This window comes from Papio anubis, unplaced genomic scaffold (genome assembly GCF_008728515.1).
Source record: "Papio anubis isolate 15944 unplaced genomic scaffold, Panubis1.0 scaffold227, whole genome shotgun sequence".
NCBI lineage: Eukaryota > Metazoa > Chordata > Mammalia > Primates > Cercopithecidae > Papio > Papio anubis.
The window spans coordinates 28,634-42,239 of record NW_022162317.1 but is presented as its reverse complement, the minus strand read 5'-3'; the positions used below and the strand labels follow the sequence as shown (position 1 = coordinate 42,239).

Below are 13,606 nucleotides of genomic sequence, written 5' to 3'. Positions count from 1 at the left end.
AACAGAAAATTACAGGGAATTATTTACATCATCTACAGGCATCTCATGTACTTAAAATAAAAATAATTATTTTCATTTTGTGAAACTTAATACGGAGAATGTTATAAACACCGTACACCCATCACCCTAAATTGACTATTGGCCTTATGATTTATTTGCTTACTCATTTTTTAAAAGCTAGGTAATACAATAAAAGTTAAACTTACCTGTTTTTTCTACTCTCAAGCCCATTACCCTCTCATCTTCTCCAGAAGCAACTATTATGGATTAGAATTAGCTTGTGTTCTCCCAATCCATTTTTAAAAATTATACGTAGCCATGATTATACAGTATTGTATTGTGTTTCATTTTGTTTTTTAATCCAAGTGCTTTTTTTTTCTTTGAGACGGTGTCTTGCTCTGTTACCAAGGCTGGAATGCAGTGGTTCAATCTGGGCTCCCTGCAGCCTCCGCCTCCTGGGTTCAGATGATTCTCGTGTCTCAGTCTCCCGAGTAACTGGGACTACGGACACGCCACCACGCCCGGATAATTTTTGTATTTTTAGTAGACACGGGGTTTCGCCATATTGGCCATGGTCTCGAACTCCTGACCTCAAGTGATCCACCTGCCTCGGCCTCCCAAAGTGCTGGGATTACAGGTGTGAACCACTGTGCCCAACCTGAGTGATACAGGGTCTGGCTCTGTCACCCAGGTGGACTGCAGTGGCGTGATAACTGCTCACTGTAGCCTCCATCTCCCAGGCTCAAGCAATTCTCCCACCTCAGCCTTCTGAGTACCTGGGACTATAGGCATGTGCCACCACACCTGGCTAATATTTTAAATATTTTGTAGAGATCGGGTCCCACTATGTTGCTGGTCTTGAACTCCTGGGTTCAAGCAATCCTCCTGAGCCTCTGCCTCCCAAAGTGATGAGATTACAGGTGTGAGCCACTGTACCCAGCCTTTTAGGTATAATTATTTGTCTTTATTTTATTTTGTTTTATTTTATTTCATTTTTTGAGACAGAATCTCACTTTGTCACCCACGCTGGAATGCAGAGGGGTGATCTTGGCTCACTACAACCTTTGCCTCCCAGGTTCAAGCAATTCTCCTGCTTCAGCCTCCCTAGTAGCTGGGATTACAGGCATGTGCCATCACACCCAGCTAATTTTTGTATTTTGAGTAGAAATAGGGTTTCACCGTGTTGGCCAGGCTGGTGTCAAACTCCTGACCTCAAGTGATCCACCCACCTCGACCTCCCAAAATGCTGGGATTACAGGTGTGAGCCACCATGCCCAGCCTAGGTATAATTTTTTAAATATGTTGTGAGGTAGGGATCTACTTTTGTTTTTCTTCTCATTGTCAACCAATTTCCTGAGCATCATTCATTACTTTATTGCTTCTGACAGAATCATGATGCTGCTCTGAAGTGTGGGAGATCATGAACATGACAAAAATCCACATCCTCAAAGAGCTTACTACTTAGTAAGGAGGCACACAGGGTAAACAAGTAATTACCAAAAATGGCAGCAACAGTTTTTGTAAGGGAAGGAGTTCTCAAAGAACTTAATCTTGTGAGAACTACAAGCAGTTTGATTGTCGGAATTGCCAAACCAAGAGTGTTTATTTATTTATGTTTTTTTTTTTTGAGACGGAGTCTCGCTCTGTAGCCCAGGCTGGAGTGCAGTGGCCAGATCTCAGCTCACTGCAAGCTCCGCCTCCCGGGTTCACGCCATTCTCCGGCCTCAGCCTCCCGAGTAGCTGGGACTACAGGCGCCCGCCATCTCGCCCGGCTATTCTTTGTATTTCTTAGTAGAGACGGGGTTTCACTGTGTTCGCCAGGATGGTCTCGATCTCCTGACCTCGTGATCCGCCCATCTCGGCCTCCCAAAGTGCTGGGATTACAGGCTTGAGCCACCGCGCCCGGCCTATTTATGTATTTATTTATTTTTGAGATAGGGTTTCACTGTCTCCTAGGCTGGAGTATGATGGTGCGATCTCAGCTCACTGTAACCTCTGCCTCCCAAGCTCAAGCAATCCTCCTGCCTCGGTCTCCTTAGTAGCTTGGGCTCCAGGCACACGCCACCATATCTGGCTAATTTTTTTTTTTTTTTTTTTTTTGTAGAGATGGGATTTCGCCATGTTGTCCAGGCTGATCTTGAACTCCTGGGCTTAAGATATCCACCGTCCTCAGCTTCTCAATGTGCGGGGATTACAGGCGTGAGCCACCATGCCTGGCCTGAGTGTTCATTGACGATGAGAGATGGTGGAGTTTTTTGCATCAAATCACAAAAATATACTGTGAGTTTCTTCAAAACAGAGGCTATATCTTACTTATTTTTATTATTTTTATATCTCCAAAATCTAGCAGAAAGAAGGAAAGATATTTGTGTGCCCAGTGAGTTCCCGTAGTGGGAATAGTGAGCTTTAATTAATCTGAGCCCTAGAGAGGAGACTCAGGACTCATTTTTCATTCTTCTGTCTTTGAAGCCTTAGCCCCATATTGGCTGTGGCCTGTGAGGAGTGCTTGATGTTTGAATGGCATTCACTAAGAGTTTGTTACTGCTATTGCTACAATCTACCCCACTTTGAATCCTTTATGACTGTGAGCCCTTTGGAGCACAATTTTTATGGTCATTCATTCAACAGACATTTGCAAATCAGGAACTATATTCTCCCTTTTACATTGGGTACACAGAAATGAATCAGACATGAAACCTGTCCCCCAAGAGCTTACAATTTGTCAAGGGACAAAGAAGACATATCCCATATAATTGTAATATGAGGCACTCTGTTAAAGGCTAAGTGAGGATTGACAGGATGGAGCTGTCACCTTAAGGTGTTTCAGCAGAGGAGAGGTGACATTTGAGCACCAAAGATGCATTAGATTTGGTAAATGGGAAAGAGAAAGAACATTCCAATCATAGGCAATGGCATGAGCAAAATCTTGGAGAAAAGGGAAAAAAACTTTTGGTGGGGAGGGTAAGCAAAAAGACCATTATGGCCAGGAGTATATCAAGAGTCATGGACTCATATTTTCAGGAGCCAGATGGGTAATAAACATGAATAAAATAGACAGGGTTAAATATTTGAAGATATTCCACCTAAAGACATTCAGACAACTTTAAAACTCCTCTCAGCAAGGAATTGTTGAAGCAAGGTGATGGATGCATGAGTTCATTATACTAATATGTGTGTTTTTGCATATATTTAAAAGTTTACCTAAAATGTTTAGCAAAACACGAAGTACAAATACCCATGTGAACTTTTTTTTTTAGAGTTAGGGTCTCACTCTGTCACCCAGGCTGGAATACAGTGGCACCATCATGGCTCACTGCAGCCTCCAACTCCTGGGCTCAAGTGATCTTCCTGCCTCAGTCTCCTGAGTAGTTAGGAATACAGGCACATGTCACCACACCCAGCTTACCAAGGGTTTTGCATAAATCAGCAAGTCTTTGAAGATGTCTAGTAGAGGAATAACTTCATGAAAAGCTAAATGTAGGAAGATTCATTTTAGGAGAAGAAGAAAAAAAGTTGTGTCATATATTTTGTTGAACATTTGTTGCCTATCCTTACCATGTACTAGGCTCTAGTGATATAAAGGTGTATAATTTAAGGCACAATTCATGCCCTTGAGAGCTCACGTATATACAAATCCAACATTAACATCTTAATATATTATTTTGCACTTGCTGCTGTGTTGCCTTCTGGTTGCATTCGAGTTATTTTGTGTTTTTTGGAGCCTCATCAGCTGATCCAAACCTACTCCCTGCCACCACTCCCACCAGGCCCATGTTGGTCATGGACTAACTTGGCCGGGTGCAGTGGCTCACACCTGTAATCCCAACACTTCGGGAGGCCGAGGCTGGTGGATCACGAGGTCAGGAAATCGAGACCATCCTGGCTAACACAGTGAAACTCCGTCTCTACTTAAAGTATAAAAAATTAGCCGGGCGTGGTGGCATGTGCCTGTAATCCTGGCTACTTGAGAGGCTGAGGCAGGAGAATGGCATAAACCTGGGAGGCAACACTTGCAGTGAGCCAAGATCGCACCACTGCACTCCAGCCTGGGTGACAGAGTGAGACTCTGTCCCCAAAAAAAAAAATAAAGAAAGAAATGAACTGACTGCTGCAAATAACTCCTGTTATCACAGGCACGGCTAGTTTGTTTTTCTTCTGTTCTCTTTTTCAGGAGTGATATGAGGATTCTTGCTTTTCTGGAAGCTAACACATAGTCAGTGCCAAAGTAGTGACAGAAGAAATCTTGGGAGGAAGCATTTTTGCCTTGTACTTGAAACAGCTGCTGGGCCACCATGGCTCCTGTGAAGATCAGCCATGTGGTATCATTTTCTTCTCAGGTATATTAATCAGCAGGCATGATTTGTTTTCTTGATAAACTGAAAGGAGTGAAAAAACAGGAGTCTTGGCTCCACTTTCAGGAAACTCCCAATCTAACAGAAGAGACATTGTGAGTTCAGAGTCTAAGAGAAGAAACAGCTCTTGCCCTCAGGTTGTTCCCACAGAAGTGCAGGAAGCGCAAAAGAAGTATTCTCAGAAGTTGAAAGTACACAAAGCAGCACCCTCAGGATTCCAGCCAGTTTGTAGGGCTCTGGCAAAGCTGTAAGACCAGAAACTGCACCAGGATCCTTAGAAGGGGAGTTCGATCATTCTATCATTGAGAACAGGGCAGGGCACTTGAGGTAATCCCAGACTTGTGAGGATATCACCACCACCATCAAGTGTGATCTCAGCCTCCTTCCTGAAAGTTCTACAATATCCCAATTAGGGCTAGATTCTAGGCCCTGAGACCAGGCCTGATCTGATGTGGTGATTCTTAGGGACTTCCCACCCTTTCCTCTCCTGTCACTGCTCTATTTACTCCTACTCGCCCTCTTCCTCTTCTGTTATCCTGGTCTTTCTCAAGGGGTGCCATTGGCATTTGGGGCCATAAGTCTGTATTTTGTAGCAATATCTTTTCCATGATGAGATATTTAGCATCCCTGGCCCCCAGGTGTCTTAGTCATTGTGACAGTCAAAAACATCCCCACACGTTTCAGGGAGATCCTTAGACCAGGCATGGGACTCATGCCTGTAATTCCAGCACTTTGGGAGCGTAAGGCAGGAGGATCTCTTGAGCCCAAGACTTCAAGACCAGCCTGAGCAACACAGGGAGATCCCATTTCCACAAAAAATTAAAAATTAGCCCTGTGTGAGAGCATGTGCTTGTGGACCCGGCTACTCAGGAAGCTATGGTGGGAGAATTACTTGAGCCCAGGAGGTTGAGGCTAACAGTGAGCCATGATTGTGCCACTGCACTCCTGCCTGGGTGACAGAGCAAGACCTTGTATCAAAAAAAAAGAAAAAGAAAAGACCCTTAGAGGATCTTTAGGAACTAATATATTAACCCCTATTCTAAGAAAAATAGTATTACACTTACCCTCCTTACCTGCATGGTCAGGCTAAACAATTTGCTTCATAGACTTTTTATTTTTTTTAGACAGAATCTCGCTCTGTTGCCCAGGCTGGACTGCAGTGGTGTGATCTTGGCTCTTCACAACCTCTGCCTCCTGAGTTCAAGTGATTCTCCTGCCTCAGTCTCCTGAGTAGCTGGGACTATAGGCACATGCCACCATGCCCAGCTAATTTTTGTGTTTTTAGTAGAGATAGGGTTTCACTATGTTGGCCAGGCTGGTCTCAAACTCCTGACCTCATGATCTTCCTGCCTTGGCCTCCCAGAGTGCTGAGATTACAGGCGTGAGCCACCACGCCCGACTGCTTCATAGACTCTTAGCCTTATAAAATGCTAGAGAACATTAGCTAGTTTCAAACTTTGTGTTTTCAGCTGTACTCTGTAGAGAGACCCACTTCTGGAAGTTGAAAGGGAGAAGGGGACAAGTATGTCCTTAGTCCTCCCTACCTGTGCTCTAACCAGAGCTCTCCTTTTATTTATCAAAAAAATATGCACATGTGCGTGTGCACACACACACACACACCAGTGTAAGATTTCAGTTAAAAGGGTTTTATTGCTAAAACAGAAAAGGTTGAAAACCATGAGTCTGGTCTCTCTCTTTCACTTATGGATGAACACATTTAGATTAGAGGGCTCATACCTGTAATCCCAACACTTTGGGAGGTTGAGGTGGAAGGATAGCTTGAGGTCGGGGTTGGAGACCAACCTGAGCAATGTAACAAGATCCCATCTCTACAAAAAAATTTTAAATAGCCAGGTGCGGTGGCTCACAGCTGTAATCCCAGCACTTTGGGAGGCTGAGGTGAGCAGATTGCTTGAGCCCAGGAGTTCAAGACCAGCCTGGGAAACATGGTGAAGCCCCATCTCTACAAAAAATACAAAAGTTAGTCGGGTGTGGTGGCATGCACCTGTAGCCCACCTCCTCAGGAGACTGAGGTGGGAGGTTCCTGAGCCTGGGAAGTTAAGGCTACAGTGAGCTGCGATTGTGCCACTGCACTGTACCCTGGGCAATGAGCAAGACCCTGTCTCAATTAAAAATACAAATTAACTAGGTGCAGTGGCATACACCTGTAGTCCCAGCTACTCACTTAGGAGGCAGAGGCAGGGGGATCACTCAAGTGATCTTTGCAGGGATTTGAGGCTGCAGCGAGCCATGATTGTATCACTATACTCCACCCTGGGCAAGACCCTGTCTCTTAAAAAAAAAAAAAAAAAAAGAAGAAATTTGTTTGTTTGTTTGTTTGATATAGGGTCTCACTCTGTCGCCCAGGCTGGAATACAGTGGCCCAGTCTCGGCTGACTGCAACTTCCGCCTCCCAGTCTCAAGCGATTCTCCTGCCTTGGCCCCCAAGTAGCTGGGATTACAGAAGGAAAGAAACTTAGACCCAGAGAGAGAAAGTAGTTTACTCAAGATCTGTCAACCAAAAAATATCTGACTTTAGGTTAGAACTCATAATTTATATCTCAATATCATTATTATTGATTTTGATTAATCACTTTATATCTAAGCATCAGTTATAAACTTAGAATAAAAATATTTGACTTTCTTATCCCACAGAATAACTATAAAGATAAATAAATGTCCTTGAAAACATCTTGGCTGGGCTCGGTGGCTCACGCCTGTAATCCCAGCACTTTGGGAGTCCGAGGTGGGCAGATCACCTGAGGTCGGGAGTTCGAGACCAGCCTGACCAACATGGAGAAACCCCATCTCTACTAAAAATACAAAATTAGCCAGGGGTGGTGGTACATGCCTGTAATCGCAGCTACTCGGGAGGCTGAAGCGGGAGAATTGCTTGAACCCGGGAGGCAGAGGTTGCAGTGAGCGGAGATCACGCCATTGCACTCCAGCCTAGGCAACAAGAGCAAAATTCCATCTCAAAAAAAAAAAAATCTTATAAATGAAATAGCGTATCATGGTGGTTAAGAGCTCTGCTTTTAGGCCGGGCGCAGTGTCTCACACCCGTAATCCCAGCACTTTCGGAGGCCTAGGCGGGCAGATCACAAGGTCAGGAGATTGAGATCATCCTGGCTAACATGTGAAACCTCATCTCTACTAAAAGTACCAAAAAAAATTAGCCAGGTGTGGTGGCGGGCGCCTGTAGTCCCAGCTACTGGGGAGACTGAGGCAGGAGAATGGCATGAACCCGGGAGGTGGAGCTTGCAGTGAGCTGAGATCACGCTGCTGCACTCCAGCCTGGGCAACAGAGTGAGACTGTCTCAAAAAAAAAAAAAAAAAGCTCTGCTTTTGGCTGGGCGCGGTGGCTCACACCTATAATCCCAGCACTTTGGGAGGCCGTGGTGGGTGGATCACGAGGTCAGGAGTTCAAGAACAGCCTGGCCAAAATGGTGAAACCCCGTCTCTACTAAAAACACAAAAAATTAGCCAGTCATGGTGGTGAGCACCTGTAATCCCAGCTACTCAGGTGGCTGAGGCAGAGAATTGCTTAAATTCGGGAGGCAGAGGTTGCATTGAGCTGAGATTGTGTCACTGCACTCCAGCCTGGGTGACAGAGTGAGACTCTTGTCTCGGAAAAAAAAAAAAAAAAAAAAGAGCCCTGCTTTCAGAAACCTGGGAATTCTGCTTTGCTTGGTTATTGAGCCTATGGCCTTCAGTAAGTTTCTGAACCTCTCAGCTTCAGTACTGATCTGTTAACTTGGAAGTAATAATAGTAACCACCTAAGAATTGTTGTGAAGATTAAAGGAGGTCATTTGGTAAATGAGATAGAGAAGAATGATACCTGTAAACCACTTGGCACATGATAACAGAATTCCTATGGCCTCCCATCTAGTGCCTTGTCTATCATGTTAGGATGACTGGGACGGTTTGGAGTTTTAGGGACCCCTCATTTGTGGGCATCCTTTTTCCCTTGGGCTCAGTGAGATTCCTGATTTTCTCCTCCTCTCTTACTTAGGATCCCAGGTATCCTGTAGAGAACTTGCTAAACCCAGATAATCCAAGGAGACCTTGGCTCAGCTGCCCTCAGGACAAGAGTGGGCAACTGAAAGTAGAACTACAGCTGGAGAGGGCAGTGCCCATTGGCTACATTGATGTGGGTGAGTTCTCTGTGGCCTAGGAACCTCTGAGGAAGAATACAGGAATGATAGTCCCCTCTAACTACTCCACTAGCGTGTCTCAGTTCATTCTGGCTGAGCAGCCTTTATGGAATAAGTTTTACCTGGGTGTCAAACGGAAATGTGGCCCTTGCCCTTGGAGCAGATCTGTGTGGAGAACTCCAAGGGCTCTATTCACGTAGAATACAATGTGAATGGTGCTCCTCAAATTATGCAACATAACTACCATGCTTTGATCTTAGTGGTTTGGGTAAAACCTTAGGACACTGAGGTAATTATAAATCCCGGCCAGGCACAATGGCTCATGCCTGTAATCCCAACACTTTGGGAGGCCAAGGCGGGAGGATCCCTTGAACCCAGGAGTTTGAGATCAGCCTGGGCAACATGGCAAAATGCCGTCTCTACTAAAAGTTCAAAAATTAGCCAGGTGTGATCGTGCACACCTGTAGTCCCAGTTACATGAGAAGCTGAGGTAGAAGGATCATCTGAGCCCAGGAGTTTGAGGCTGCAGTGAGCTGGGATAATGCCACTGCACTCCAGCCTGGGCAACAGTGAGACCCTGTCTCACAAAAAATAAAAATAAATCACAACAAATAGAACCTGCATACACCTGTAAATGTCAGTGTCAGGAGGATGCTGGAGAGATGAACTGTGCAAGGATAATCCAAGAAGGCTGAATAGGAGTTTAGGGATTGAGAAGATTGACCTTAGAATTCTCTGGAATCTGGAACTGTCAAGTCCACTGGTCTGTTTCGTCAGGACAGAGAGATGTCAGGCTCCCTAGCAAGGAATTAAAAGAGACAGAATTTAGCGCTCTCTACCAGGGCCAGAGGACAGAGAAGCAACAAGTCTCTTTAATCAGGGGAAGGGTTCTGGCTGGAAGGAACATGGTGAATGTGTGACATTGGTATTTAGTGGACTGGAGTCTCATTCCACTCCAGTTACTGGCTCCCTGTGGGACTCCACATATCGATAAACCTTTCTGGCTTTCAACTAGCTGTGAAGTAGAGAAGTGACCTCCTTCCACCCTATTCCTTTGTCTTCAGATGTCTCATCCCTCTTAACCTTCTCTCAACCTTTTGTCCCCAGGTAACTGTGGCTGTGCATTCCTGCAAATTGATGTGGGCCGTTCTTCCTGGCCCCTAGACAGACCTTTCGTCACCCTGCTCCCTGCAACCATGCTAATGTCTCTAACTGATTCAAAGCAGGGGAAGAACCGCTCTGGGGTCCGCATGTTTAAAGATGGTAAAGAGGGCAAAAGCAGAAAAGATGGGGGTGGTCTTTATGAGAAACAGAGATGCAGTACTAAAGAGGGCTGTGAGTGCTATTAGGTGTAGACTGTGAGAGGGAGCCTGTGCAGGGGCTTAGTTATATCTGTTGGGGGCAAAGGGTGGTTAAGGAATGGTGTGCTTGTGTGTGAGATCTGTGTGCTGAGGATGCATGCTAGCTGGAGAGATGGAGATTTATGAACTATTTATATTTATACATAACTTGTGGTTCAGTAGGGCCCAATATATAGCACACACACACTTGTTGATTATTTTTGTGGCCGGACGCGGTGGCTCACGCCTGTAATCCCAGCACTTTGGGAGATCGGGGCGGGTGGATCATCTGAGGTCAGGAGTTCGAGACCAGCCTGGCCAACATGGTGAAATCCCATCTCTACTAAAAATACAAAAATTAGCCGGGCATGGTGGTAAGCGCCTGTAATCCCAGCTATTGAGGAGGCTGAGGCAGAAGAATTGCTCGAACCTGGGAGGCAAAGGTTGCAGTGAGCCAAGATTGTGCCATTGCACTCCAGCCTGGGCGAAAAGAATGAAACTCTGTCTCAAAAAATAATAACAATAATAAGTTTTTGTGGGTATAAGTGTGGATGTAGTATAGATGTTTTTTGTTTTGTTTTGTTTTTTTGAGACGGAGTCTTGCTGTGTCACCCAGGCTGGAGTGCAGTGGCGTGATCTCGGCTCACTGCAAGCTCCGCCTTCCGGGTTCACACCATTCTCCTGCCTCAGCCTCCCAAGTAGCTGGGACTACAGGCGCCCACCACCACGCCTGGCTTTTTTTTTGTATTTTTAGTAGAGACGGGGTTTCACCCTGTTAGCCAGGATGGTCTCGATCTCCTGACCTTGTGATCCGCCCGCCTCGGCCTCCCAGAGTGCTGGGATTACAGGTGTGAGCCACCACGCCCGGCGGATAGATGTTTATGTAAGTGATGGAAGGCTACATAGTGGTTATAGTTATATAGTATATAATGTTTACTGAATTCTGTTTATACAAATCTCTGTTCACTAGGCACTACAGAAAAAACATAAGATCTGATTCCTATCCTCTAGGAATGTACGGTCTCATAAGGATTTGTCTGTTTTTAAGTTGGAAGTATTTGTAATGTTGTAAAGGAAGAGTGACATTGGAGGGGCATATGATTTGGAGGAAGTGAAGTACTGACTGGACAGTGTTAGGAACTAAAGATGTGGAGGGTTTGTGATATCGGAATGTGATACTGTGAGCATGTAGAGCACGTGGTGGTGGTGTGAGGGAGGTTGAAGTCTTATGATCCAGGAAGGGTTGATATATATCTCAGGTAATCCACTGGGCCCTTACTCTGCAGGTAACTTCTTAAAATGAGATATTGATGAGGTCCCTGGAGAAGGAATAGAATTCATGCTGAGAATGGTGTGGAACTGTGACAGAGGAATGATGACGAGAAGGCGAGGGACTGGATATGAGAATGCCCTGACTGGCCTGCTTGGCATTACCATACCCTGAGCACCTGAGCCTAAGGGGACATTTACTGATGACCTCCTTCTTCCTTTTGTTGGAGGTTACTCTCTATAGCTCCTTTCCTTAGTATTGACCTTTTCGTCCTCTTTTTCTCCCATTTATGCATTTCCATTCCCCACTTATTTTCTTTCTCTTTTTCCCTTGAGTTGATTTCCTGGCTCCAGCCTCAGGAGAGTTATGGGATCGACTTCGCCTGACCTGCTCCCAACCCTTCACGCGTCATCAGTCCTTTGGCCTGGCCTTTCTACGGGTGCGTTCTTCTCTGGACTCCTTAGATGACTCTGTGTTGGGTCCCTCAGCCCTTGTGAGCTCTGTGCTGAACAAGGTATGTATGATGGTGGAGTGAGGATTTAATGTTTGCCCTTCCTTTGCAGGTTTCTGGTTAAGAAGCTGGTGCTTGTTTGAGGCATAGACACACCCACACATACACACACACACACAAATACAAGTATCAGTGGGCTTGATACCCTTTCTTACAGGTAAGAGTGAACTCCTCTCTCTCACACAAGGAATAAGGAAATGAGTGAGCCTTGGATACAGTATACACAAAACTTTTGGACCATTTGCTCTTTAGCCATAAATAAATTATTCTTGGATCCAAACTTAACTTCGTACTTTATTTCTAAGTTATTGGGTGACTGTAGCTTTTATCAGACTTTTCCTTTGAGCACTGTAAGCCCCAAAGCTCCCGTGTAGTTTCTCTGTCATTATTCCCTTAAACAAAGTTATATCTTTACATGTGTGTTCTGCAGTTTCATTTGTTCCCCTGCTTTTCTCCCTGTACAACACAATATAGGCATACCTTGAAGATGTTCCAGATTTGGTTCCAGATCATGACAATAAAGCAAGTCACACACATTTTTTGGTTTTTCAGTGTATATAAGCCAACAATTATCTGAACCTTCAGCGAGTCTCACACTGTTGCCCAGGCTGGAGTGCAGTGGTGCGATCTTGGCTCACTGCAAGCTCCGCCTCCTGGGTTCATGCTACTCTCCTACCTCAGCCTCCCGAATGGCTGGGACTACAGGTGCCTGCCACCATGCCCGGCTAATTTTTTGTATTTTTAGTAGAGACAAGGTTTCACCATGTTAACCAGGATGGTTTCGATCTCCTGACCTCGTGATCCGCCTGCCTCGGCCTCCCAAAGTGCTGGGATTATACACTTGAGCCACCGCGCCCGGCCAGCGAGTCGTAATCTTTTTGCTAGTGGAGAATCTTGCCTCAGTGTTGATAGCTGCTGACAGATCAGGGTGGTTATTGCTGAAGGTTGGGCTGGCCATGGCAATTTTGTAAAATAAGACCGTTAAGTTTGCCACATCAATCTACTCTTCCTTTCATGAAAGAGTTCTCTGTAACATGTGATGCTGTTTGATAGCATTTTAACCACAGTACAACTTCTTTCAAAATTTGAGTCAATTCTCCCGAATCCAGCCACTGCTTTATCAACTAAGTTTATGTCATAGTCTAAATCTTTTTTTATCATTTCAATAATGTTCACAGCATCTTCACCAGGAGTAGATTTCATCTCAAGAAACCACTTTGCTCATCTATAAGAAGCAACTCCTCATCTGTTCAGGTTTTATCTTGAGATTGCAGTAATTCTGTCGCATCCTCATGTTCCATTTCTATTTCTAGTTCTCTTACTATTTCTTTTTTTTTTTTTTTTCTGAGACAAAGTCTCGCTCTGTTACCCAGGGCTGGAGTGCAATGGCATGATCTCGGCTCACTGCAACCTCTGCCTCCCGGATTCAAGCAATTCTCCCACCTCGGCCTCCAGAGTAGCTGGGATTACAGTCACACAGCACCACGCCTGGCTAATTTTTTGTATTTTAGTAAAGATGGGTTTCACCATGTTGACCAGGCTAGTCTCAAACTCCTGGCCTCAAGTGATCCACCCGCCTCAGCCACCCAAAGTTCTGGGATTACAGGCGTGAGCCACCGCGCCCGGCCTGCTTCTCATACTATTTTGTGTCGCATTTGCAGTTACTTCCTCCCTTGAAGTCTTGAAAGCCCACAAGAGGGGAATCAACTTCTTCCAAACTCATGTTAATGTTGATATTTTGACCTCCTCCCATGAATCACCAGTATTCTTAATGGCATCCAAGATGGTAAATTATTTCCAGGAGGTTTTCATTTGCTTTCCTAGATCCATTAGAGGAATCACTATCTATATGACAGCTATAGCCTTACAGAATATATTTCTTAAATAGCAATGCTTGAAAGTTGAATTACTTCTTGATCTGTGGGCTGCAAAATGGATGTTATGTTAGTAGGCATGAAAACAACATTAAGCTCCTTGT

At 45.0% G+C, this 13,606-nt stretch overlaps 1 protein-coding gene across 1 annotated transcript in view; it reads left to right on the top strand.

Moving 5' to 3' along the window:
• The window catches only part of LOC116272854 (short transient receptor potential channel 2-like), a 40,917-nt gene that overhangs the window by 753 nt on the left and 26,558 nt on the right, over nt 1–13,606 (top strand). The window contains 4 exon segments of the mRNA XM_031661702.1: nt 4,172–4,337; nt 8,366–8,507; nt 9,615–9,770; nt 11,453–11,631. Coding sequence (XP_031517562.1) covers nt 4,293–4,337; nt 8,366–8,507; nt 9,615–9,770; nt 11,453–11,631 — 522 coding nt within the window. The 5' untranslated portion in view covers nt 4,172–4,292.